General features: G+C 52.0%; 11 protein-coding genes across 11 annotated transcripts; 7 read left to right on the top strand and 4 right to left on the bottom strand.

The window, feature by feature from the left end:
- Positions 1-449: 449 nt before the first annotated feature.
- Positions 450-1,055, top strand: F5Z01DRAFT_678231 (uncharacterized protein; the record flags this gene model as incomplete). The annotated part of the gene is made up of 1 exon (XM_046265429.1): positions 450-1,055. The coding sequence occupies one exon, from the start codon at positions 450-452 to the stop codon at positions 1,053-1,055; it is 606 nt and encodes a 201-aa protein (XP_046113911.1).
- A 256-nt stretch (positions 1,056-1,311) lies between these two features.
- Positions 1,312-2,515, top strand: F5Z01DRAFT_433946 (uncharacterized protein). The gene is made up of 2 exons (XM_046259710.1): positions 1,312-2,086; positions 2,142-2,515. Exons 1-2 carry the CDS (start codon positions 1,567-1,569, stop codon positions 2,384-2,386), a joined length of 765 nt encoding a protein of 254 aa, XP_046113910.1. The 5' UTR covers positions 1,312-1,566; the 3' UTR covers positions 2,387-2,515.
- A 4,826-nt stretch (positions 2,516-7,341) lies between these two features.
- Positions 7,342-8,044, top strand: F5Z01DRAFT_630553 (BTB/POZ domain-containing protein; the record flags this gene model as incomplete). Its single annotated transcript, XM_046261733.1, has 2 exons — positions 7,342-7,696; positions 7,737-8,044. The coding sequence occupies 2 exons, from the start codon at positions 7,342-7,344 to the stop codon at positions 8,042-8,044; spliced, it is 663 nt and encodes a 220-aa protein (XP_046113909.1).
- A 1,698-nt stretch (positions 8,045-9,742) lies between these two features.
- Positions 9,743-10,924, top strand: F5Z01DRAFT_433887 (uncharacterized protein). Its single transcript, XM_046259709.1, has 5 exons — positions 9,743-9,796; positions 9,848-9,908; positions 9,956-10,094; positions 10,140-10,541; positions 10,590-10,924. Exons 3-5 carry the CDS (start codon positions 10,045-10,047, stop codon positions 10,630-10,632), a joined length of 495 nt encoding a protein of 164 aa, XP_046113907.1. The 5' UTR covers positions 9,743-9,796; positions 9,848-9,908; positions 9,956-10,044; the 3' UTR covers positions 10,633-10,924.
- Positions 9,751-10,004, top strand: F5Z01DRAFT_597488 (uncharacterized protein; the record flags this gene model as incomplete). Its single annotated transcript, XM_046260739.1, has 3 exons — positions 9,751-9,796; positions 9,848-9,908; positions 9,956-10,004. Coding segments are annotated over 3 exons (156 nt in total), but the record flags the coding sequence as incomplete, so codon positions are not given.
- Positions 10,782-11,345, top strand: F5Z01DRAFT_433862 (uncharacterized protein). Its single transcript, XM_046259708.1, has 2 exons — positions 10,782-11,270; positions 11,333-11,345. The coding sequence occupies exon 1, from the start codon at positions 10,930-10,932 to the stop codon at positions 11,194-11,196; it is 267 nt and encodes an 88-aa protein (XP_046113906.1). The 5' UTR covers positions 10,782-10,929; the 3' UTR covers positions 11,197-11,270; positions 11,333-11,345.
- Positions 11,346-12,214: 869 nt separating this feature from the next.
- F5Z01DRAFT_731324 (uncharacterized protein) lies at positions 12,215-13,714 on the bottom strand (the record flags this gene model as incomplete). The annotated part of the gene is given in 2 exon segments (XM_046266704.1): positions 12,215-13,187; positions 13,199-13,714. The coding sequence occupies 2 exon segments, from the start codon at positions 13,528-13,530 to the stop codon at positions 12,215-12,217; spliced, it is 1,305 nt and encodes a 434-aa protein (XP_046113905.1). The 5' UTR covers positions 13,531-13,714.
- A 471-nt stretch (positions 13,715-14,185) lies between these two features.
- On the bottom strand, positions 14,186-15,484 carry F5Z01DRAFT_731322 (kinase-like domain-containing protein; the record flags this gene model as incomplete). Its single annotated transcript, XM_046266703.1, has 2 exons — positions 14,846-15,484; positions 14,186-14,798 (listed from the first exon to the last, which is right to left on the bottom strand). Exons 1-2 carry the CDS (start codon positions 15,178-15,180, stop codon positions 14,186-14,188), a joined length of 948 nt encoding a protein of 315 aa, XP_046113904.1. The 5' UTR covers positions 15,181-15,484.
- Positions 15,485-17,374: 1,890 nt separating this feature from the next.
- F5Z01DRAFT_433774 (uncharacterized protein) lies at positions 17,375-18,168 on the bottom strand. Its single transcript, XM_046259707.1, has one exon. The coding sequence runs from the start codon at positions 18,001-18,003 to the stop codon at positions 17,488-17,490; it is 516 nt and encodes a 171-aa protein (XP_046113903.1). The 5' UTR covers positions 18,004-18,168; the 3' UTR covers positions 17,375-17,487.
- Positions 18,169-19,465: 1,297 nt separating this feature from the next.
- F5Z01DRAFT_667681 (chitinase) lies at positions 19,466-21,210 on the bottom strand. The gene is made up of 4 exons (XM_046264299.1): positions 21,051-21,210; positions 20,904-21,002; positions 20,805-20,854; positions 19,466-20,755 (listed from the first exon to the last, which is right to left on the bottom strand). The coding sequence occupies exons 1-4, from the start codon at positions 21,191-21,193 to the stop codon at positions 19,773-19,775; spliced, it is 1,275 nt and encodes a 424-aa protein (XP_046113902.1). The 5' UTR covers positions 21,194-21,210; the 3' UTR covers positions 19,466-19,772.
- Positions 21,211-23,492: 2,282 nt separating this feature from the next.
- F5Z01DRAFT_667675 (uncharacterized protein) lies at positions 23,493-25,769 on the top strand. Its single transcript, XM_046264298.1, has 2 exons — positions 23,493-23,856; positions 23,927-25,769. Exons 1-2 carry the CDS (start codon positions 23,799-23,801, stop codon positions 25,633-25,635), a joined length of 1,767 nt encoding a protein of 588 aa, XP_046113901.1. The 5' UTR covers positions 23,493-23,798; the 3' UTR covers positions 25,636-25,769.
- The last annotated feature ends 497 nt before the right edge of the window (positions 25,770-26,266 follow it).

Here is a 26,266-nt window from a genome sequence, read left to right as displayed (position 1 = left end):
CTTTCCAAGGGCGAAGCACCAAGGACCCAACTATGTTGGCGATGCGTTACGAATCTTACCTCTTGTGCCAGATCGTTACCCTTACCACTGGCAGATTTGGCCTGCGCCTCGAGCAGGACGATCCCTCTGCGTTCGGGCAAAGCGTCCACAGCCTAGGATGCTCCTCACGTCCGGCAACCGCGAAGCAAAACGGCATTAACCACAAGTCTCAGGGGTATAAGGCCAGGGAGCATCATGCTACATCTGCCCGGTTTGACATCAGGGCAACAACGCCAAAGACCGCTTCTGGGCAGTAGGTTACGGCCAAGTCACCTCGACCATGTCGCGAAGTGGTGGCACGGCCGGCCGATTCACCCGCCATCCACCAGCCCCAGCGTGCGCCTCCTTTGGTAGTTTAGTCTACCTCGCAATCACCCGGCGTGTCCCACCGCTGGCACCCGACTTTCGAGATGCAGTCGGTGACATACCCCATTGGGGCACAAGGCCTATACGACAGCTTCAGCCCGACTCAGCGTTATCTCTCCCACGGCCGATGGCACAAGGCTTCACTATTCGTGCCTTGGTGCGCGCTTATGACCCCTCCAATCGGCCGAGCTGTCGGCTCTTTCACAGGCATATCACCACAGAACCAGGGATGCTCCGCAAGGAGCTGTGACCACTGTGCGTTGGCGTATTGCGCAGCTCTTGTCCTGAAGAGCTTGGTCTACGGCTGGAGCAGGAGTGTGGATTCATTCACGCGGTTGCAGACCATTGAGGACTCCGAGGCGTGGACAAGTGTGGTCCTCTGCTCCGTGTGGACTTACGCATGGCCTGCCACACCGAGGACGGGTGGCCCATATGCTGACTGGCTCAGGAGGGGTGAGACCAGAGGATCCATTGCGAAACTTACCATATCGGGCAAATTGGCATCTCGGCATCTCTGGCGAAGGTACGGCGCAGCATGCGACGACGACACTTTCATTCCTCTCTGGGGCATGCGTTTGCGGTCGGCCTCCTTGTCCCGGTTCGTCTCCTTCAACCGGGACTTCTCTCCTGCCCAGGCTGCCCTCGGCTGAGGCGGATGGAGCAGGTGATGCCGCCTCATTCAAACAACGACTTGCCTCATGTGGTACTGTAGTATCGGCGTGGGACTTTGTTGTCGCTGGACATGCCACACCAGCAGGTACTATGCCCCCTTTTGCCTCATGGGGCAATTGACTCGATCATCGCTCATCCGCTGGCCCTGATGACAACATTGCCAAACGGGGAAGTCATATCTCCATGCGAGATGACACACTTGGGGCCGCTTAGAGTTGCTAGGACCGAGTGGCCTTCCAGAAGGGGCAATCCAGACTGCACGCCATCCCGGTCTCTCATCTCTCGTTCACGTCGGAAGGAAGGTTGTGGACGCGGCGTAGGTCGGGTAGTTGCACGGCTGATGCCTTAAGCCTACGCCCCGAACCAGGACTGGGCAGGGAACCCCTGCGTCGTCATCCCGCCTCGCTGAAGTCTGCGTCTCCAGGCTGAGAGTTACACGAATACGCGTTAATGCATGGCGTAATGTCCGTACACTAAGGCGTCCCACCAATGCCCGTACAGGCTGCCAGCACAGGCTCCTCTCGTTGGTTTCATCGCTTCCAAAAGACTCCCAGCGGAATCACCGAGTCATCAACGTGGGATCGGGATGGCCAGGCATGGCGGATCAGGGATTGTCTGCCTGTGGTGAGGGGCGAGAAGGTCCTGCCACCGACTTGTTCCCCCCTATCAGCGGACGTGAGACGCCACTCCGAGCCACGAACAGCACTGATATCTCTGCGTATAACGCTCTGCCCTGCCACTTCTGCCCGCCTCCATACTCAGCGTCCATCATCTATTCTCCATTCTCCAACATGGAATTCAAGTTCCGTGCTTAGGGCGCCCAGTCGATCCAGAAGCACTACAAGGAAAAAGAGTCAAGGTACTTGCTTGCAGAGAAATGTCCAAAAAGTTCAGGACTGTTCCAGGAACGCCTCAATTTTTCCCGTGGTACGTACCTCCCTGCCATCGCAGGACTGCAACGCTCAAGCTGTGAGTCGGGCTTACAATGTGGATGCAATCTCCCCGCCTGGTCAGTTCAACAAAGTCATTCTGTCAAGGAGATTTGTATTAACGATCAAAAACAGCCAACGAATCCTTCTCGATCGGCACAGCTCTGAACATGGCCAGCCCCCGTGACCTGTCAGTAACCACGAGGTCCATCGGCGTCGAAAGACACGACATTGTTCCTATCTCTGAGTCCTTCAATTGGGGCGTCGGCACTGCCAACGGATGTATGGCCGCGGATCCACGGCTTCATACCTTTTCCAACCAACCCGAAGCGGGCGACATGGATGGATGGTCTTTTGAGCACGCCCACAAAGCTTATTAATACCCTGGCGATGCCCATAACAGACCAGGACTAGCTTGCCTCCCGTCGACAGTCAGTGTTGGGGCAGCGAATGGATTGGCCAGGCCAACAGCGCCGGCACAGTATCCCGACAATGATAACATCGCTATAGTTAGGTATGCATCACCCCCAACGCACACTGCCGAGGTTGATCGACCGATCGTGCTATTGCTTGAACAAGAGCGGAATGGCTAAGCCTTTGGAGGTGGTAAGGTTATATAAATAGGGGTTTTCGATACTAAGACCTTGACACGTGCTCATGTATATACGTCTTGGACTTCCCTAGTGGTTAAGTGGGTTACGCATGAACGTATTACGGTCGTCCCTATAATATTAATTAGATTGACTTCCCTGTATCAAGATGAAAGCTAGCGGAGGATATCCTAAGCTTAGGTCCTTGCGGAAGGCGCCGCAGACCTTTACCCATTAGGGGCGACTGGGTGCCTGAAGTAGGCTCTAGCATAGAGAGGCATAGTACGGGACGATGGTATTGTATGAACTTAAAGGACTGACCTATAGAAAGGGAAGGTTGAAGGTCCTCGTCCCGCTGCAATTTCGGATGTCTACTCAGCGTCTCCGCCATGAGATAATGAACGATGGGATTGATTGATTTCACGTATCTACTTCATAGTGCCGCCACTCTCTATATTCGTTTAATTATGCGGAATGACCGGGAAGAGAGAGGACTTGTTAATACGTAGAGGTTTGCGAGACCTTATTACTGCTTGTCCTAAAAAAAAACGATTGCCACTAGCGAGAACGAAATTCTGAAAAGAATAGCTCTTTGCAGGACTTCGATAGCGTTTCAAAGGGTCGATTGAGAAGCCTACGGCTCTTTAAAAAATTGCTTTTTTTTATCTCGGAAAGGAAACCCTTATAAGTACCTTTTATATAGAGTTTCGCGGTAATCGGTACCTCGACTACCTAGCAATGATCTCCTTTCCGAGGCGGAAAGGGCGGAGAACTAGCAGGCCCGTATGTAGGGGTAGTGGGGCCTTGTTGTGCAAAAGGTAGATCAGGTGTAGTGATTGGGTAGGAGGGGTAGGGGTTACCTTCTCGCACGTAAAAGGGCGAGGGAATACTAAGTCCGTAGTCCGTACGTAGTCACCCTATAGGCGAAAGTATACTAAATATATATCCTTTTAGCTAGAAAATACATTAAAAATAAATAGTCCTATGTTCTAAATACGTTTTTACCTCTATAATAGCTAAACTATAAGGAAGGGGCTGGATTGATCTCTCGGTGTTTTAAGAGCGTCATAGACATCCTTCATTGGCCTTAGATTTACAAAGAGTATGACGCTATCAACTTCCGGTTGAAGTGTGAGCTTTATAAAAATACTCGGTCTTGAAGCCTCGAGATGGCCTATGATGTACTCTTTGCCTTGGACGGCACCTATTGGGGTTCGGCCGTATATTGTCGCCCCGAAGTGTTTGTCAAACTTAAAGTCGTTAAGGTAAACGGCAACGTGCGAGGGCCGGTCTTCTTTTTTAGATGCAAATCCATATAGGTAGGTAGTTGTCGAAGTCCATGCGACCCATGAGTTCGTCGGTTTTGTAATAACTCCTCGCCCCGCAGGGAGAACGCCGAACGGCTCTCGAGGTATATCAGGGTCTTGCGATGACATAGTCTAGTGAAGAAACTTTGAACGGGAATAGCCTAATTTACTTCCGCTCGTGAGACTATTATATAGTATAGTGAGGTTGAAACGACTGTCCGGTTTCTGTGACATAGTAGATAATAAGAACGCCTATTTTTGAACGCGGTGGAACCCTATAACGCGTTTAAGGAGTGCACTCACTAGGGCGGAAGACTATTACGTTTGTATTACTTATATGGCCGATTGGGCGTATTCTCGGACCACTATTATTCATCTCGAGCTGTCCGCTGTTTTCCGAGATAACGCTCCAAAGTCGCCTAGTCTGTAGTGCTCTAGTTATCTATAGTAGGGATAGATAAAGACCGAGTATACCGTCTCTAAGCGGCTGGGAAGAAGGAAGGGAGCTCGTTCTCGGTGGTGTTAGAAGTTCCAGGGCCCACTATGTGCTTGGATCGGGTTCTGGCCGTAGTGTAGAGAAAAGGCTCTAGTACGGATACTTGACGATACTATACAGTCCTGAGCATGTGCAGCTTCCTATCCATAACATTGTGTCGGTTTATGGAGCCTGGAATGGGAAACCTGGGTACTAAATTCTACTTCTAATGGCGGCGGAGAGAAGCTTTCCGAAGACCCTGAACCATTCCTCTTCTTCCGAGACGATGGCGCGTTGATGGCGCGATCTATCCTCAGACAGGTGACCTTGGCCAGTGTTTCTACAGTCGTGAGCAAATGCAGCTTCCTATTCACGCACTCTGTCTGTTTATGGAGCCTGGGTCGGATCTATATGTATATAAATCTACCTCGATGAGTCATAATAAGCCGCGCTCGCGCTGCCAGAATAGCCGGGTTTGGATGAGCGCTAGGTACTGCTGGGTCACTTAGAGTGGGCTGCAGCCCGTCAATGCGGCGCCATGTGTCACAGCGTCTTTCACACGGCTGAGTACTTTCAGTGACCAATAAGACGTAGGGCTCTATCGGGTACTTCGCCGTTTCAATGGAATGCACCGTAGGTTACCCACAAAATAAACATTGTATGGAGCCATCATGAACTTTCGTGTTATTCGATTGGATAGGAAGCTGCGAATGCTCAAGACTGTATTCGTTGTGCTACAGTGAGGTCCAAAACGAGTGTCCGCTTTCCTGTGGCACAATGAATTATAAGAACGGCTATTTCTGGACGCAGTGGAGACATACAGTGCGAGCAGGGACCGGACTCACGAGTGCAAGGTAGCCGTCACATTTGCAAAGGCTACCGCCCTGCGGTGCCTACTATGTGCACCCCACCATACAAGCTTCACTTACCCCTCTAAAATTCACGTGATTCTAGTACATAGTATAACTAACCATGGCTAAGCCTTGCACTCTCGTCAGGACTAATGGTGCCTCATTGGCAAAAGCTTCGGAACCAATGAATACTACAGTACGCGGTGGCCTAGACTATAACAGAAGCTACAAGCTAGTTACTAAGAGGATAGACAAAGTCAATCTCAGCAAATCCGTAATCAAATTTGGAGCTGGCTAACCCTAGTGGGAGCTATCACTGAAGTTAATTCGTGTCTCTTGGACCGTGGGAATGCTTGAGTTGCGCCGGTGCAATCCCCGGAGCCTACCGTGGCAAAGTCACTGACGCTTACGACCGAAGATGCCGCCAGCTGCATGGGGCCGCGCGCACAGTCTGAAGTGAGCACCACCGTCACCCAAACGTCAAGCGACCCCCCTCCTTCAAAAAGTAGCACCATAGAGGTCTTGATCAAGGCCCGTCCGCCGCAGGACACGACGCAGTATACATCTGTCCCTGACTACCCCACCCCATCGTCCGACGACTGCCACATTTTCGAGGAACCGGTGAAGGATGCTTTCGGCGGAAGGAAGCGAGCAACACGGCCTGCAGTGGTATGGAGGTCCTTCAAGACGTTGGAGATGAAGATGAAGATGAAGATGATGGGGATATCGCCGGCGGCATCCACCGGCCCAAGAGACAATGCGATGCGAAAGCCACCAGAACAACAACGCTGGTCGCCGAAGATTCGCCAGCCCTTCGGCAGACCTGAAGGGCGTGTCGGTTCGTGCTATAAACCAAGGCGCTGTAGGGCATGGCTCTTCAGTTGCCAGCGCCGGGGTTCGTAAGCTCCACGAGACACCCGCCGCCAGGCTACGCTCGAAGGTCTCATCCAGCGACAGCTGTGAACCACTTGCTCCCTCGTCCCTCGGAAGATAGATGGGGCAAGTGCTGGGTCGTGCATCGTCGCTGCAGCACAGAAGCAAACATTCACCAACTGCGACCTCGACCGCGCACACCTGCTGCGGCTGTCCCAGAACATCCCCTGATGGGCTGACCTGCCGGGCAATGAGTCTTTGGAGGCTTCACTCACAATGGCATATGTCTTTCCGCCCGGGAAAAGGAAACAATCGTGCTGCGCCTCGCTCTCGGAGAGCTTTGCGATTACATCATGGGGCCGCTCTTGGGAGACGACAAGGAGCTACCTGCTGAGGAGAGTCGCCGGCGTCGGTCCGCTCAAGTGCTGAGCGAGACCGGCCCCAGCTTCTTCTTAAGTGCGGGCGAGGCGGCACAAGGTTCTGACGCCGATGGTACTAGGAGTGTCACCGGCGATGCTACCGGCGATACCAAGGACGACAACCAAGAGTTTGACAAGGTTCAAGTTACGTTGGCTAGGCGCCGAGGAACGCAGGGCGTTGGTCCAAATTTGAAGAAGATCGTCTGCAAAGGTGTGTTGTGAAGGGAATGGTGTGGCCGCAGATTGCCATGAGGCGCTCAATCGGAACGAGTCTGGTGTGCAGCAACATTGTCGCATCATGGAGCAGAGAGGGAGGCTCTGGACACCGCTGGATGACCGTCGTTTGCAAGCATATGTGGCGGAGAACCTGGAGTGGTCGGAGATTACTAAGAAGCTCAAGCGACCCAAGGATTCTGTGATGCTACATTGGCACACGATGTCACGGAAGTAGAAGACGTTCTCTCGGGAGGTTACCGGCGAACTAGTCGCTTTGAGCCAACTTTTATCAAGACCATAGATATGTAATCCCACGTCGACAGTGATGTCGTTTCAAGTGATTGCCAAGTGACATGAGTACAGAATAGACCAGAGAAAAGGGACTAAGATTGGCTGGCCAAGCTTGTCTCGCACAATAGAGATGACCTGCAAGAAACGACCAGCCCAAGAACAGACAACTCAACTCATCATCATCTCTTTATTATGTTCTTATGGCGAAAAAAAGAAACAACTCGGGCACATCATTCATTCCTCTCTATATATTGAGAATCATTCCGGCATGATGGCGTTTTCTTCAGACCATACCAAGGACAGCAAAGGGTCGATGAACACGGGCCGTATCGACGCAATCAGCACGGCAATCAGCAAGTGCGGTTATTCATCTCAGCTTGATGTGATAGCATTCGCTAACTCCGTTAGGGCGTTCAATAACCGCGGCCTTTCTGATGTGAACGTCCATCTTGGCACGTTTGAGCTACCCGCTCATAGCCTTGCTTTGGTGGCTCAAAGTGAATACTTCGAGAAGATCCTCGGCAGTGAATGTAAAGAGGGTCTCTCGAGGGAGATCACATTCTCCGAAGGAAGTCTGCAAGCGTATTGGAGGGTTTTTGAGTATCTTTATACTGAAGAGTATTCTGAAGACCCTTGTCCAACGCTCGATGCACAAGCTGAGACTGAGAGTTCTAGCACGGTACTCGGATTTGGCTAACTTGCAATCAGATGATGATGAGCTGTCAAAAGATCTCCGTGTCTATAGCTTAGCGGAATATTTCAGTATCAATGGTCTCAAAGAGCACGCATTGAGCAGATTTAAAAGCAAAATTTCGCGTCTGTGGGTCAGCGAGATTTTCCCAGATTGTATTCGAGAAGTGTATGGGTCAACGAGTGACCCCAACTGTGACATGAGGAAAGCGGTAGTGGAAGTCACGCGGGAAAACCGGGGGGAGCTATGGGTAAAGAAGGCGTATCGCGAGCTTATTCATGAAGGAGGCGATTTCGCAGTCGACTTGATGGATGAGCTGATGTAGGCGCAAATAAAAGCCAAAATGTTACAAACATGCCTACATAACATGTCTACCATGATGCGTTGATTCCATCCGGCCGCACGTGAGACACTATTCCTACATCGATTCTATTCGGACTATCTCTGCCTCTTCGACGGATGTGCTGTGCAGGCGGCTGCCTTCCGTTTGACAGGTAGACGGGTGGTTGGCGCGTCCTTGCTGTTGCCGAACCCGGCCACGTCCGAAAAGGGAGGATGATCTAAGGCAATCTTGGGCTTTCCGCCGTTCTTGCCGCTCGCACTGAGTTTGTCACTGGTCTTGGCCATGGTGCTTGGAAGTATTGCGACCTTGGCATGGTTTCCGCGCCTGGCGAGCTCTAGAAGCTCTTGGGGCCCATTAAAAGACATTCCAAAAAAATTCGTGTCTAGAGGTAGAGTACTAATCTTTGCCAGGTTATGTTAGCTTTCTCGCCGTTAATATGGTGGCGTTTGAACCTGATCGTGGGCTTACTTCACAGAATTCGCCGTCAAGCGAAATACCGCCGTCGCGCACGCCATCGTCATCGTGAGGCTCGTCTCCCACGTCCTCATTGCTCCTTTGTGTGGGGGTGTTTTCGTTCGTTAGGCTGGTGTTTTGTTGGGGACCCGAGGTAGTGTCGGAGTTTTGCCCATCGCCTATAGGATTGTGTCGGCGCTTAGAGACCCGGTTAGTACTACAGACGCGACTCTTGCTAGGAGCGTCGAGCAGAGACTCAGGGGGGGACTGTCGGAGAGTCCTCATGGTTTGAGAAGATGCGAAGGAGAGAATGAGGAAGGAACGGCGAGAGGGCGGCGAAGGCCCTTATGTACACCCAGTTGCACTGTCTCTCCCCTTCTTTCCCATCGGACGGATGGGTTTGAATGAATGAACACGAGGCACCACAGCCCCGGGCTAGGCTTTCTGGTCGACTCAACCTACGTGACAGCCGTGGTGTGTGTGGGGTGGTGAGTATTGATATGGAGGTCTGGAATGATGTAGCCCATCCTGGGCACGATGCCACCCCCTGAATATTATAGATTGATCATACCCTCTTCCCTGAGCCTTCAGGTGGCGAAGTCCGACATCAGCCCCCTGTGCGTGTAGTCCACCCTGCTTCTCCCTGCCTAGATGGGAAGTTTTATGGCGCGAGAGGTTATGCGGGCTAATCAGTCTGCCTCGTAGGAGCCCCTCGAGGGTGTAGTTCTGCATCACGCAACCTCCTGATGAAGCAAGTTAGGAAGAGGGCTGTCCCAATGGGAGATCTGGACGAGGATGAAGCACCTAGATGAAGACACCTCCTATCCATCACCGCACATGTTGCGTCTCCAACATGACCCCCTGGATACCCCTCGGGTGGCATCTTCATATCTATGCAGCCTGGAGGCGAAGCATGTTGCATGGTTTGCTTCATCAGGCCACCCCTTGCCGCCAGGAGGAAGGTGCCTGCCCACATGGGCCAAGCTTTCTAACTGAATCCTGAGTGCCTAGAGGTGCTGGGCCCCTTTCCTCATTGCCACCACTCTCTTCCCACCTCTCTTCTCACTCGAACGGCTCATCAACGCACTCACTTGTATCGGACGTTGTCAATCATCAATTAAGATTGGTCGGAGATACCATGGATATCGTGCAGGCAGTGAGTCGCTGAAACTGTCCATGGAGAGTTACTGACAGTGTTCAAGAGTATCCATTGCCAAATGATGATGTCGGCCGGTGTTCTTGACTTAGCAACGGGTACTGGGATATGGGCAATGGATTACGGTCAGTTCAGGCGAGACTTGCCTTTAAACTCGAATCTGAATAGTTTCAAAGCAGACACACACCTAGATGCGCATGCTATCGGGGTTGACTTGAGCCCAATTCAACGTCAATGGTGCGTTCCCCTGGACTACCTACGGGCAACGCTGACGCGAAGTCTAGGACGCCGACCAACTGCGAATTCGAAATAGACGATATCGAGGAAGATTGGACATAGAACAAACACAAGCTCCGTATGATTTTGCCGGAGCATGATCGGGGCTATTACGTATTGGCAGGGCCTCGCTCAGAAGGCAATCCAGTAGGTCTCTCGCAGCGGTCGGGATTCCTCGCTGATCAGTTGCAGAAACCTAGAGCCTGGCGGCTATTTCGAGATCCAAGACTACTTATATCCCCTCTTCGGCAACCGCGATGATGGGAAGTGGAGAAGACCTACCTACACGAATGGTCGGTCAATATGGTGGAGGCGGCGATCGATGTTGCCCCACGGTTCGCGAAAATACTCGAAGATGCAGGCTTCATCACCGTCGGAGGAAACACGACACGTCCCAATCGGAGGCTGGCCACGCGACCCGACGCTGAAGTGGACGGGCCGCATTGTCGGCGGAATGCTCACGGATAACCTCGGAGGCACTAGCTCTGCTCTGTTCACTCGCCACTTGAGATGGACCGAAGAGAAAATGCGCGTGTATCTGGCACGAGTCCGCAAAGAACTTCAGGATCACGACATAGAGGCATTGTCCAGAGTGTAAGTGACCCTTCAGACCATGCGGTGACAGAGACTAATTGGAGCTAGGTACGCTGTGTGGGGACGCAAGCTTCTCGATGCCGGGCTTTGATCATACGTCGCGATTACGAACGTGTCCGATGTCGAAAGGCCTTTAGGCTTTAGTACGGCAGACAAGACAATTCTAGGGGGACAAAGACCAGCGCAGAATAGGAGGACACAGATGCAAGACGGAGAGCACCTCGGCGCCGATTCCCCCGAGCAGATGTCAAAATGTGATGTGGCAACGGCGAGATCGCGTAAGATACTGTATTAGTTTGTGGCATACAAAGGCTTTGATGCTATGTGCCAACACTGGATTGATGACTAGAGTGGTGAGCTTTGAGGAGCTCTTCAATGAGACATCTGCATGGCTTTGCGATTCTCAATGAGCCACTCTACAGTTCTGCTCATAATCGCCTTCCCCTTTGACTTGGAGTGTTCTATTTTGGCCTCGAGCCCACACAGTGTGAAAACACGCCGGGAAATACCGTATACAGTCTTAGACTCTTCTAGAATAGACGGAATATTGTTGTTCCCGATCCGGTTTCTTGCCTTACGGACAAGGCAGTCAAGTATGAGTCACGACAGGGTCAGAAAGTCAACTTCAGCACCTTTGGCTCACAGCCCGACTTGAACTGAACAACTCAACGATCATGGCCCCAAATCTGTTAGTCGCATCTCGTATTCTGATGCAGGACATTATAAACAGTAAGTTACAGGATAAGCAAGAAATCGCGGATGAAGACATTGCCAAGCTCATTGGCTGTTCGACGCGAACTGTACGCAACGCACGGTCGAACATTTTACATTTCGGCGCCATCGATGCCCCCAAAAACAGCGTCGGTCGACCCAAGATTGTCACTCCAAACATGGTAGCGGCTTTGAAAAATCAACTGGGCCGTGAACCAGGCCTGAGTCAGGACGAGATGGCCTCCTTCCTCCGTAGAGAGTTCGACCACAATGTGTCGCGTGCCACCATCGGTCGGCTTATTAAACATATCGAATGGTCCCGGAAAGTAAACCGGAACGTCGCGCAAGAGCGTAATCAAGACCTACGAGATGAGTACATATTCAAGAGGTCGTCCTATCATTCTTTCCAGCTTGTCTTCATCGATGAGAGCGGATCTGATCGTGGCATTGGAATCCGAAAGTATGGCTACGCCCCCAGAGGTATCACTCCGGTCCAAGTAAAGCGATTCCATCGGGGCAAGAGGGTTCAGATCCTCCCTGCCTACACGCAGGGTGGGGTTCTCTATTCTGAGGTCTACGAGGGCTCAACTACGACAGAAGTATTCGATGGATTCATCGGAAGGCTGTTGCCACACTGCGGCAAGTTCCCAGAACCTAATTCCGTTTTAATCATGGATAATGCGTCATGGCACTTCTCGCCAAGTATGACGCAGATGTGCGAGGCTGCAGGCGTGGTGGTGCTTGCCCAACCGCCATATTCACCTGATTTAAGCCCAATCGAGGAGTTCTTCGGCGAACTCAAGAACTACATCAGGTCTCGAGTCTATAATGATATGGAACTTGTCAAGGTTGACTTCAAGTTCTTTGTGGAAGAGTGTGTTAGGGTTGTGGGCAGTCGAAACAAAAGCGCAAGAGGACATTTCAAGAATGCGCTGATCGCTATTGAGGAGCCCTAAGATTATTCATTGCCATGCATCTGTACGTAGCAAGTTCGCTATAGTCTCTGCTGTGTTGTGCAGTGTCATAAAACACTTAATATCACAAACGAAACGCCATGCCACACCTTCCAGTACGCCATACTCCTTGTAGAACCGGTAGTATCTCCCTCGATTCGTGTACACCATGTCAAGGTCAAGGTCAAGGCCATGGTCCAGGGTCAACTCTTGGACCTGGTTAAAATGGCCCTCCTGTTCTTGACACCCGATCTTCGATCTCTGCCATGCAACGTATGCTTTGACTGTATCATCTCTCAACGCCTGGAAGTCAAAGGTAGGCGACGTTGAAAACACCATCTCAGGTGTAGATGGAATTTCAGTCCCATACCGGGTGGCATCCGCGTCACTTGGAATGTTGTGAATGTGAATTACCGGGGGGCTAGCAGAGCGACTGCCTGAGTCCCGACACTGTCTCTTGCGTTTACGCTCCCCTTGTTGTTGTTCTTCGGCGTATAGCTCCTGTCGGACACGTTCCGGTATGTCATCATGTGTTCGCATGCTGTGACCCTTCTGTGCCTCATCCACTAGGATCTTCAAGTGATGACCTAGCAGTTTATAGTGCCTTTGCCCGTCCTGCCAGCAGTATGGGCCTTTGTCGCACGGCGGTCCCGGACAGCGAACAAGGGCGATAACTTCCCTCCAGCTATCTGGCCGGCCCAATACGGCTACCTCAGCATCATTTCGGGCGTTAGTCTCGGCAAGTTGAGTAGCAGTCGCCCCTCTGGCTGCGGGTGCCGTCTTGCCACATTCCTCGTAGTAGAATACAACTTGGGCCGATAGCTTTTTGCCGTCACGCAAGAAGTGGCTCCAGTCTTGTAGCTGCTTCGCCACATATGACCAGTCAACCTTCAGTTCTGGAAATCGCTTGGTTATACTGCCCGTTTTTCGATCGGTCACAGATAGCACAATCTTCGTTTCGGTAGAGCCCCAAGGCTTGGGGCTCTCTTCTACGGCGGCTTCTTCGATCGAAGGACATGTTTCCAGAACCTTTGTGGCGATATTACCACACCCGGTTCCGATTCACCCGATCTCTGCCTGTTATTCACCGATAACTTCCATTCCACGTTATAGCGTATGCACTCGGGCGGCTGTTCGTTGTAGGGCAGCGTAGGTCTCCAGTCGGCGTAAGGGACAAAGGCAAGGCCCAGCCCAGCAGGTCTCAGCTGGCTCTTCCGGGTCAGGGCTACTCGTCGAGACTGGTCATCGTCATCGGGAAAGTCGCTAGGCGGAGACTCGCTCGCTTCGTCACTAGTCCAGTCATTCACAGAGCTATCCGCATCCATGGTTGGTAGTTCAACAAACGTCGCGGAGGACTAGTAACTGGGCGTTGCGTGACGGCACTCCACGAATGAGTCACAAAGGACACCATGTCCTTTATTGGAGAGTCACGTGATACCCCGCGTCCCCCTTGTGAGATCTGTTACCGTTCAACTGGCTGAGATTCTGTCCTGCCCTTGAATTAGGAATACAGCACCAAAATAAATAATTTCTGGGAGGCGGGCTGCGGGGATGAGGCTGGAGGTGATGTATGTGATATAATCCCCGCTCATGTGATAGAATCCCCGCTCTTCCGGCGCCACAATATCACTGGCCAAACTCCTTTGCGAGTTTAGGATCTTCCCCATCCTCTTGTCACCATCCTTCGGTGTTTCGCTGGTTCAATATGTGCACTCAGTTTTACACGACTAAAATCTTCGCCTGTGGGGACCGGGACGTGGAGGATGTCAATTGAGCGCTGCGACAACCCGACCAAGGCCAACCATGAAGTCAAGCGCTCGCCGATGGGTTCAAGGAGGGAAGGCAAGAAGTGTGGGAAGTATGGCTGCAGGAATCCCTGAGGTGTATTGGGTACGTTGTTAAGTTGACGTGAAGTCATCGTTCCACCGTGCTGATTATGTATCGCAGATAAGAGTTGCACAAGCTCTGCGGCAGACCTCCCTATTTTTCATCGGATTGAAGGCTCATAATCTCTGTCATAATCTCATGCATGTTTAAGAATTTGTGTGTCCAACAGCCAAGAATAATCTCACCTCCCCAGAGTCCTTCAACATCGGGAAAAATCCCCCGCGCGAAGTTACCATCTACGACGTTCTCGTAGTCTTCCATTTCTTCGATTGTAGCGAACTGCCCACCAGGGGCACGAAATGGCCAGTGACCCGTAAGAATAGTGTAAAGAACAGAGCCCAGACTGAATATATCCACACTAGGTGATGGTGTCCAGGTTGAATTGGGGTTAAAAAAGCCAGCGTCTGGAAGTTTATTGGCCGATAAGTCAAGCTCCTTGCACGTAGATCCTCCAAAGTCGCAGAGCCAAATGTCCATTTCCCGAGGCCACGTGCCATGGACGAGGAAGTTGTCGGGACGTAGATCGCTGTGTATGATACCCCGGCTATGGGCATAAGCTACTGATTCGATGACTTGGCAAATCCATTTTCTTCGAACATCGGGAAGTATGTCTTCGTTGCGTTCGTCAATGAGGCGCTGGAGGCTGCCGTGGCTGGCCTCCGCAAAAAGTAGGCCCGTGGGGAAACCCACCTGCCAGCCTAGGTATCTGTTGATTTGTAAGCTAGAATAACCCAGATTGAATGATTCTCGTACCGGACAATCAGAGGGTGCTCTCCTAGTCTCTCTAGGATTTGCCGTTCCACGTGGAAGTTCTCGAACACGCTTGGTCTTTCCCGTATGATCTGGTCTTCCAACACCGTTACGGGGGCTTTCAAGATGATTCCGGGTCGGATGCGGAAAAAGCAAGCTGTTGATCCGAAGAACAACTTTCCGGGGAGCTTGATCAGACTAGCATCCGCCTCAGATAGCGACTGACGTTTTCCGCCAAGAAATTGGATCACAAGGCTGTGCGCGCTTGCGAGTTTTTGGGCGATCAGCCGCCAAAGTTGGCGCCATGATGGAAGACGCATGAAGTTCAGAAGAGACATCGCGGATGATGCTCTGGCGTAGGCAAATGCAACCTACGCCTAACTGAACAGGCGTCGGTGGAACGAATCCCCGGCCCAGTAGCGATGCAGAGTCACGTGTCGCTTCGGCTTAACCCCGGAGGCATGGCTTCGCTGATCTCTGAGTATCTTAGTGCGAGGCTGCACTGTCCAGATTCCTTACATAAGCTCCGGCGGGTGCCATGTACTTGCTAATACCTGCCGCTGACTTACTTGCGCTAGCGCCCTTTATCCTGAACAGAACATCAGTGCAATTATAGCGGGGCCAAGGTTGGCTAGTTCAGGCCACTCAGCTGAACTAAGTATCTTCAAGTATATCTATGTACTATACCATGATTCACCGTGATCCATGCGCCGCCCCCTTGAAAATAGGAAAGTGTTTGAGAGGAAGCCAATTGTGAGCAAGACTGTACCAACACAGCCCTCAAGCGACGTTTCCAAGGATAGCAGAGCCAGTGTGAAGACTCGCGACAGCTAGGGACCATTTTGAATGGGTGCTTTCTTCAAATCCTCCCAACGAACATAATATGAGGGCATCATGAAGGTGGTGATTGCGAAGATCTCTTCATCATCCAGCACCTTGCGGCGCCAAACTTGCCCACCGACCTTAAAGAAGACGTGTTCGGTAGATGGCACTCCATCTCCTCGGAGAGTCTGTAGTGGAAGACTGTACCGGACGTACTGTTTGTGAATATCTGGCCCTTGTCAGTACATATCACAGGAACGCCAAATATCTGATCTACCTTCCCAGTCCTTCTGCAGGAAATACATCTTTCTTGTTTTAGTCGTCATAGTTAGAAGTGTTGATGGAAACGTCTCCCACACCATCGTGAAAGAAGGCGCAGAGGGCTTATCAATACGATTTGACTCTCAGGCTTATGTTCAGCTACAGATACACCCGATTTCATGCTAGGAGTGGCGTCCCAGAGCTTCCCGAGGCCAAGGGGTATGATTGAGTGCTTGAATGCTGGTCACTCTGCAACCCCTGCATACACGCTGTTCTGGGGTTGTCCACAGATACATCTCCTCTGGCCCATGACTCGCTTGATCTCAGCGTCACAGAACGTCCAGTCGTCAGGCGAGACCTAGCAGAGAGACAATGTGACATGGTTGATCATTCAACTTGAGCATATTTGAGTGATGATCATCTGTCTTCGTGGGCTGACGTGCCGCAGTCTGGATCGTTGTCGGTGAGGCGAATGACCACTCTGTTGTACTTGGGCGCCTACGACTTTCTACACCGGTTAATAGCGCCACTTGATGGGATGGCCTCCTGCAACATCTCTTGCATAAGCAACTTTGCTAATGCAGCTCGAACACCTATCACTTGCGGCCTGCAGCGAGGCCTGCGCGAGGTGCATACATGGCAAGGTTTCGGTTTGGTGTCCAACAACTTCTCAGCGAAGCTCCGTGCGGATGATTCACCCCTGCTTCATACTGAAAACGCCCGATGGTGTCTCTGGATCTGCCCAAGGTTGCTAGCTGTGCGTTCCTCAGCGGCTGGTGCACAAGTCTCGAACGAAGCGTTCCAAGGTCTTTTTGAAAAAGTTTCAGGAAGACGGAGCCGGGACACTGTCTGATGTCCCAAGTATTGCATCGCCTTACATCCTTAGGTATCAGCCCCCCTTCCGAGGATGATGCAGTTACGGAGATTGAGGACTCGGATTTGGATGAGGGCACTGGGTGTTCGGGAGTGAGGGCAATTGGGAGGCACTCGGCCCAGCGTCATTGCAATGATCGGAAGCAGGAACAGTGGTATGAACAGCCTTCAGTATAGGTTGCCAATGCGTGCGGCGGACTGCCTTCGGAGGACCAACCTCTAGTAGCTAAAGTAGGTGAACGATGCTGCATTTAGACGTGTAATGAGCAAGATGTGTTGGCCATCGCCTAGGTGTGAGAAAGAGCAATTTCGATGTTTACCCTTCTGCCGCCTTACGATGAACCATCTCTTCCAAAACCACCGTTATCAGGCGAAGGTGCAGGATATGGAGCCAGACATGGGCTGCCGTTATAATGTCTCTGGTGTCTGGGGTCTTCTGTGGATGCCCACGTACTGCAGGTAACGACAGCGTCTGGACGCCTCGATCGCTGTCGGCCGATTCTAGAGTCCGCCTACACCCTGAAATGCTGCAGCCGTAGGGTCAAAGCCTTGGCAAACTATTTTCGGCCGTGGCGGTACATCCACCTTTCCAGATCCGGCCTCACGACGGACCGGATCTTCTCAATCCCTGCATGATGAGTACGCCATTGCCTCCACGCCTGAGCGGTGCTCCACCCATCATGCCAAGCTCATTTGCCGACAGTGCTCACTATAGGTCTTGGAACTGTACCAGGGGGCACGACAGGCGGATGCGGTCGCGTAGCGGGCACTTTCTCATGCGCAACCGGACGGGAAGTGGAGCCCACTGCCCGCGCCAACATCGGCCCGTTCGCCAGAGGGAATCGGCAAACATACGTGCGTGTACCAAGAGAGCCTACTGAGCCAGACGTGCTAGAATTCATGAGATATTTGGCCTTCGAAGCCGGGGCTTCTGTTCGTGATCTTGTCAACGTATGAAAGGACAATTTGCCAAGGTTGCTATCGCTCTGGGCGTCGGGATCGATGGTGCTGGCCACACTCGTATCGCGCTGATACGTAGTCGTGCGACGGCCGGTGAAAAGACAGCTGGAACGGCAGGCACTCGACTGGCGCAACCTGCTAAGGCGTTCGGAAGATTGTTGCGTATTCTTAACAAAGACCAACGGGTGGAGACAGAGAGCTACCATGTGGCGGTGTGATGTGCTCGACCGCGCTGGCCGTGTCATGAGCTGTCTGACTCGGCCCACGCTCACTCAGAGGGCGCCTGGCATGGCTGCTCAGCTTCGACCGTCTCGTCCGCTGCTGTGCTAACAGTCGTTCACTCGTCAATATCGACCAGGGTCCAAGATGACCGCTGCGGGCACCCCCAGGCCTACTTGAGGTAGCGCCCGGTCGGATTTCTCACCCCCCAACTGAGCTTAGCGCCATCTAGAGGCAGCTTTGCCCAGACCCCCTCCTGCATCTAGATGGCTTACCTGACGGCAACTTTTCCAAGACCCCCCCCCTCTCCTGCATCTGGCTTAGTGCTAATCTAGCTACACTACTTTACGCATTCAGATGAGCACCGTTGAAACCCGACTCAGGTGTTTTACTACGCCAGGGCCGAGGGACATGGCAGCTACATGCACATATCGTATCAGGCCATCGCCGGCGGGCACGCAAGTCGGGGAGAATCACAGGCCGCGAGCGCTGCAAGCGAGATTTGATGTTGCGGGGCGATGCGTCGTCCTGAACATTTGGGTCCAGTTCCATGACCGCTTGATAGATACAACCTTTTCAGAGTCTAAATTAGTTCGTCGTGATTTAGCTTTACGGCGCGGAGGAGCTATTTGTCGTGATGAAATAAAATGACAGCGTAGATCAACAGGTGTTGCCATAATTCGTGTTCGAAACTTCCAACCTCAGTAGGTTAGCAGATGCTCTGAAGAGGTAAATAGCACGCCTCGATGTCCCGGAGTAAAATGAGCATTTCCAGCAACAAACAGGATTGATAGATCGAGTAGCCAGGACGGAGCGAGTAACAATGAATCGTTTCTGTAGCTGCAATTCTATGGCGAGGTCAAACTCTCGCTGCATTTCAGCGCTGGCTTGCTTCAGCTCAGGCATATCGTCCTGCATGTGAGAAAAATGGCTGTTGTGGACAAAGACAAACCGGTGCCGCCGGTGGGTGGAAGGAGGCACGTAAACGTGTTGCGGAATCATGGGACCGGACGGCTCCGGAATAGAGCATAATGCCCACTCATGGTTTCCCTCTTCGGTGGTCTTGGTGCTACCACCGGGAACACCTGAGTCGCCCGAGCCACTCATTGTTGAGCATCAGAAGAGGTAATGGGATCAGGAACTGGAGACCTGTGTAGACATGTGTAGAGACGAAGTTTCCGTCCGTCAAGACAGAAGTATGTGATATGGACCAGAAAGATGTCAAGGTAGTGGGGGAAAGGGACCGTTGCGGGGAACTCGATACTATATTCGGGCCGCGGTCGATGCTCGTGGAGGAACCGAATGTAAAGTGTGGAACTCGGCAGCGGCGTCGTCTACATATTTTTCCTCCAAAGTAGGCGGATCAGGCAGTGAGAGCAATAGTGCAAGTTGCGTAACGCACCGCCATTTCCATTTCGTGTAGTTTCGTAGGATTGCCGACCACTGATCAGCTTGCAGTGCCCAACTAGTGACTCACAGTCAGCCTTAATTTCGCGAGATCGCTACTTGGAGACTCTTGAAAGCCATCAGTGCCTAGAAAATGCATGATATATAACTCGATCTGATACCTCTTCGTATTAGCGCTCCCTACAACAGCTCTAAGCAAACAATATTCACCAGAGGCTCTCGGGCTCCATGTTCCCTGCCTCCAAAACAGACGCGCTCCCATCAGCGGAAAGGCCAGTACGTGGACGCAAAACGTGACTATCTAGAAGAAAAGGAGAAAAGACGAAGAACGCGAGGAACGCGAAAAAGGAGCGGTCTCTTATCAGTGGATAGCAAGTCCATCTCACCACTAACTTGGCCTATTGCGGATGTTGTCATAAGTTGAGTTCGGGTAATTGAGGCAATTCGGTGTTGAATCCAAGTTCCCCATAGCCTCTGCAGCTGCCTGAATGAGAGACTCCCCTCCGTCCTTGTCCGCGGAAGCCTCCCAGAACATGCTCCCGCCAAGACCGTGACTCATCGCGAATATGACCTTCTCGCGAACCATGTCTGGTGTATCGAACGAGATGAGTCTACGCTGAATGGTATCGTACGTCCAAGTCGCGCCGACACTCTCATCCTTCTCGACCTTCGATTCGGCAAACGGAAGGTCTTTGTAGTCCCAGACACCAGCTTCCCAGCTACCTTCACCGACGCCCTGGAATGGGCTCCCAAGGCCATCCGTACCCGTAAATGCACGGCCGTATATGGGCATTCCTAGGGAGAGCTTCTCAGCAGGTATGCCGCCGTTCAGATAAGCCTTCACAGCGTCCTCACTGTTGAAGGGGGTCGAATCCGGATTGCTGACGCTGGGGTAGATGTTGGCTTGGTGGCCAGCGACGTTGCTGAAGGAGCCGGCGAAGTCGTATGCCATGAGGTTGACGCGGTCCAGTACCTGGTCGAGTTCGGGGAGGCGAAGCTTTTCGATATGTGCAAGGCCAGCGGGAGCCGCGATGGAAAGCTGGAAATGATACCCGTCCGCATACTCCGCAGCATAATCGTCGAGTTCCTGGCGAACGCGCTGAAGGAGCAGAACCATATCATTCGCCTCGATATCATTCGCCGGGTACTCCCAATCAATGTCAATGCCGTCTAGTCCCCAGTCTTTGACGAGCTCAACGGACGTTTGAGCGAACAGTGCTCGGCTCTGTCCGTTTGAGGCAGCGGCAGGGAAGTTGGTCGACCAGGTCCAGCCTCCAATGGAGAGCATCACCTTCAGGCCACGGTTTGCCTCCTTGAGCTTGAAGAGCTGCTTCACACAGCCATAAGCATTGTGGCCAATGTCGTTCCAGGCTGAATAGTATCAGTTCTGCGCAACCCGCGGGCAGCGGAAGCCACTCACAGTCATCAGGGTAATGCTTCTCGAGATCCGCATAGGTGTCGCCAGAGAACCTTTCACGTATCAGCAAATGGATCGTTCGTATGAATGGGTATAGCGCACACTGCGCCGTCGGCTCGAACGTTCATAAAAGAGTACAGGACATGGGTAACGTGGGAGACTGGGAGGTCGGCAGGCTGGAAGTCACGACCGTAGATACCCCTTGCACGATGTCAATACAACTCATTCGCAGCAAGAGCCCGAACAGACCAGTTGGTGAAATAGACTGCATTTGTATAGATGCTCGACCGTTCTACTGCATACTGTTTTCTGGCGTCGATGCTAGGGCCGGCCAGACCGGTGGCAATTTGAATACTAGCAGCGAGTGCTACCAGAGAAAGGATGAATGCCATTGGAAGGAAATACCGCATCAAACTGGATTGGAGAAAAAATATACTATTCTGCCCGGCACCGGCGTCGAGAAATACAGACAGAGTGGCCAAAGGCGGCCCGCGGGTAACACCGCAAGCCTCCTAGCATGCTTTCCGAAGCAGGGATGGTGGCTAACGGACCTCGAGCGTAGCGGGTATATTGGCTGCCACTGGCCGGTTTCACGTACAAAACAGCCACATATACATAGTGCTCACGGAGAGTCCTTTGCTAAGCTATTCGAAGATACTAGTAAAGGAGTAGGATCGGTAATAACGGGAGTGGAAAGCTTGAGATCGGCCCACGAGGACGTGGCAAAGGCGCTACGCAAGCCCAATGTACATAGCCAAGCACTACAATAAGAAGTGGTTAAACCGACAGTTCTACGTGGGAGACCGCGTCTTGAATTCGATGAAGAACCTGAACATACAGCAGCCTAGCCGCAAACTTGCAGAAAAAGTACGTGGGACTGCACCAAATTAAGAAAATGCTAGGTCAGCATGGGCTAGCTTACGAATTAAGGCTGCCTTGGGCAGTCAGAGTCACAACACGTTCAAAATTCCGTCACTCGAACTGCACGGTAGCGACAACGAATCAGCGATGAAGCCGCGTAGATACCCTTCGTTGAAGAGGAGAACCCAAAAAATTAAGGAATTGTGGTAAACCGCTACAACGGGCAAACGGCAACTGTTGCTGGCCAAGTCGAGAGGCTTTCTTGACAGCGAACAGCCAAAACATATAACGGCATAACGGAAAAGGAGCGATTACAAACATCACACTACGAGAGGCAACTAAGCAGCGAAGTTACAGCACGACATAGGTGGGGGAGTCAGGGTACGGGCAGCAGGGCGCTAGAGGCGGCCCGGGGGACTCAATTAACAAAAGAAAGGCTGCAGGAGTAGACGACTTCTGAGTGACCAGGGCGATGTCGATCAGGTGGATCAGATAGCGGGCACATGGGATGTGGCGACTTTGCGGCGTATTAGCTGCGGAAGCTGGCGGAGGAGCAGCGAAGGATACTTACCAGTAGTATATAGGAAGCGACGCTTTACCATAGTTAGTCTCTGACTCGGCCCCGAGCTATCAATATAATCGCCAACGCATAGATAGTCCTATTACACTCGACTGTGACAGACAACCGCTCAGGTAACCGACGTTCTAGAGTACCCTACATAAACCGACCTTTGTTCTGTCAATGGCTGGTCCCGTTCTTGGTCAATAGTAGGGGTGCTCAATAGGCCTTGTAAGGCCAAGGAGAATCAAGGAAGGAGAGCTCCAGCTCCCAGCGACGTAGCTGCCGGGAAATTGTTCCGACCGAACATGCGGCCTTCACGTGCTTTCAAAGGTACCCCCACTTTTCTCTCCACTCACAGCACGATCATTACTTACACAAATGATCGTTGCCATGATCACCGAGATCATTACGAATCGCTGCGAGCGCCCAGGCCGATTATTGTTGAGAACAATGACCACTCTAGTATAAAGAAGCCACGCTTCACCATATTCAGTCTCTATCTAGCTATTAGTGCAATTACCAGACTGTGACCCGACCGCCCAAGTCAACGACATTCTTGTGTACTCGTTCATAAACTGACTTCAATTCTACCTACCCGGTAGTTAGTCTAGACCCCAACATCACAGAAATAATGGGGTACTGATCCGTGCTTGACACGCCATCACTCCTACGGGCATGTTCGTCTGGCCCGTGATATGCTCTACGGAAACGCGTCTCACACGATCAAGTGATCCCAAACTCGCGGTATACGTGCGTCGGAGCCCCACTGTTACTTTCACGACACTCTATTGCCTAACAATCCTATAGATATCCTTTAAACAAGTCTGCATATATCTTCTTTAGTAGATAGCTACTATGGGCTGGTATTACTAGATTCCTAACCTCCCTCGTCTTTTTCCTTCTATCTAAAGCCTAATGAAGCCTTCTTTCGCGGATCAGTTGATGCGCTAGCAAATCTATGGTCGCAGACCATTCCAAAGAGTGCATTGGACTCACCTGAGCGCACGCCGATTGTCGAACATCTCACGGCCTGCATCTGAAGAAAGAAGCCGGTAATCGCATCACTTGTTGGATCCCGATGCGCTGCAAGGGTGCTGCTCCAGGTCAAGCAGCCCATGCAATATCCATGAGCACTTGCTCCCCCGAAGTCCTGAGTCCGACATTGAGCCCCGTTGGCCTTGGCTTGTGTCTGGCTTGGCTGGTGTCGGCCTTGATACAGCGAATGCTCCCGCGGCCAGCGGCGTGGATGCTGCTTTGTTTGGCTTCTCACTGTGGACCGACGGTGCCCGATTGGTGCCCGCTCTCGATGAGTGGCCTTAAGATACCACAGTGTTATCTTGCATGAGCAGTGAGTCAGTGACCTGGAGCAGGAGGTACATGTATGCAGCCTACTGCAACGTGACCGCATCACCAACGTGATACCAACCCGCAGGCACATCTAGCCGCCGTCGCCATCCGACAGAGTCTCCCGCCGATATGACCGGTGGCCTCGTGATCCTCTTGCAGCTCGTGGTTACGGTAATGAAATCAGCACGAGACGTGTCATTTGTCCAAATAAACCTCATTTCCCAGACATGATGCAAGACAGTACAATCGGACGGATACAGCTTCTGGAGCGCCAAGTTGCGACAGGTGATTCTTCCAAACCCCATACTTGGGCACTTGGTGTCGTATGTTTCTTTCAAATGCTGATTTTGACCAGCTGGCAGTGACACTACGCTGGCGACGGAATGTCTCGAGTGCCTGCTGAAGCCTGAGTACGGGGACCTTGGACGTATAAGCAGGTTGCTGGGGAAGACCACTGGTTCCGGCGATCCAGTATCTCAAAGCCCAGACACCGACACCGACTTCTATCACTACGCCGCGAAGCACTGGATTATACACCTTGTCGCAATTCCGCTTCCTTCAGCAAGACTTGTGGAGCTGACAGTCAGATTCCTGACTTCGGTACAATTCTGCTATTGGGCTGAATTTTCAGTCAAGGATCCTGGCGATATCCAAGCAATCCGGTCCGCGGACTATGATCTTCGCAGGTGGTCTAAGTCTCTGCCCGACAGTCTATCAGGCCAGTTGAAGGTGGAAGAATATTTCGAGACGCCTTACACTACCCTTCACGCTCAGTATACAAACTACGAAGACGATGAACTTCCACAATGGTTGACCTTGATGAGACTGGGTGCCTACTACTTTGACCAAGGCAGTACCTCCAAAATGGGAGATGTAAGGACGCGAGCCGCTAATGGCTTGGCTCAGCTTCTCGGCAAATGCAACCCTACGACACTGCAAGCTCGCGCCGACGCTGCATATGCGCCTTTGCTTAAAGGTGATGCGCTGAAAGCCCACGACATATACGTCCACGTTGCGCAAGACCAGCAGAGCTTTTCGAAAGGAGGCTCCAGGCTCAGCTATTATAAGACTCTTGTGTCTCAAGGACAAGCCGAATATTTGATGAGTAAGTATACTTCGGCTCTGGCGACTTTATCCCGGTCTTCTTCTTGGTTCTTGCAGGAGAAGGGAGATAAGAGTAATTACTATTTGACAGCACATCTCTGGCAGTCCTTAGTCGTATCAGCGAAAAACGGACTAGAAGAAGCTATTAAATCGCTAGAAGAGATTCGAGAAAAGCGGGAACAGCGGTATGGCAGACTCGACGGTTTCGCAAACACAGTCCGCATTATCCTTGGAGACCTCTACCGCCGGGCCGGGTCTTACGATCAGTCTATACGTAATGCTGAGTCTGGCCTACATTTCCGAGAGCAAGTGCGTCCATTTTCGCATCTTGCTGTCATTGACGCGGCTTTGCGGCTGGTCATCGTATATCGGCACTTTGGGCTCGCTGATCGCGCCCTGAAGCTTCTGGTCAAGGTGAACGACGAAGGCGAGATCAATCAAGGCGACAAATTTGTCCAGCTTTGTCAGGTTAGGCATCTACACAGTCTGCTTCTCTATGAGGGGCGTGAGGTCAGCAAGGCTATTGCTCAGCTTTACGACTTCGTCACGTGTCTTGATCCTCGCCAGACCAACAGAGCAATTCTATGGGCGTTGTTGGACTTGGCGCTCATGATGCGCCATAGGAACGCGCCCGGCGATGCTGAACTAGCACACTTGTTGTTTGGTGGTCTGGTGATTCCTCAGGTCGACGATGACGACGACCGTGAGCGGGATTCGGACCGTGTTTTGAAATTGGCGGAAAAAGCCCTGCTCACCTTTCGACGCGAGTCTTTGGAGGAGGCTGAAAGGCTGTTACATGAAGAGGGCATGACTTGGAGTAGACCCGAATTTCTGTGGCTGCCTCTGGGAATGCCTGCAGCTGATACAACTTGGATAGCAGAACCTGGAATGAATGACTCAACTCAAAGGCACAAATTTGAGGTTGCCGTGGGACGGAAGGAGAGGCCCCAGATGCCATGACACGGTGGTACTTGAGGGAAGTCTGGCAGTTGAATAGAGCACTCCACAAGGTCTATCGGGGCGAGAAGGCAGTCTATACACTCCAGTAGTACGTTGGACAAGGATTGAATCCTACCTCACGAAGCTGACTAAAGATCACGATTTGAAATGCGCATCATTTTGAAGCCGACAATCCGCGTCGGCAGCAACTCCGGGCTACTACCAGATTGATCTATTCATCACACTGCCAGTCCCGATGAAAACCCATCGAAGGCAACTGAACCATGCACGCTCTGCGAAGAGCACTATACCCGAACTGAGACTTTATGGAGGCCACCTGTAAGCTCCTCTGTGCGCCTTCACGAATGACCCAACACCATCCCCCAACCGCTCGGAGGCGCCGGCACATTCAAGTGTTTTTAAGCCCCTGTCGCGAGCCAGCATGGTAGTAAGTAGTTTTGCCTTTTACAACAGAGTCGAGTGATGGGTAGACCAGATAACTAGTCGGCTCCCTCTGAGAATGGATGGTCGATACGCGACACGGAGTTCCATGTAGGCAGAGAGCATGATCTAAGGCAGCCGGCCATCACGCAACTGCCTCCAGGGTCCCCGGGGCAAGGGGCGACTCAGACAGATGGTTAAGAATGGAGAG

Source organism: Emericellopsis atlantica (genome assembly GCF_019669845.1).
Source record: "Emericellopsis atlantica unplaced genomic scaffold F5Z01scaffold_45, whole genome shotgun sequence".
Classification (NCBI taxonomy): domain Eukaryota; kingdom Fungi; phylum Ascomycota; class Sordariomycetes; order Hypocreales; family Bionectriaceae; genus Emericellopsis; species Emericellopsis atlantica.
Note: the sequence above shows the minus strand (reverse complement) of the source record. Positions and strands in the feature narration are given on the sequence as shown.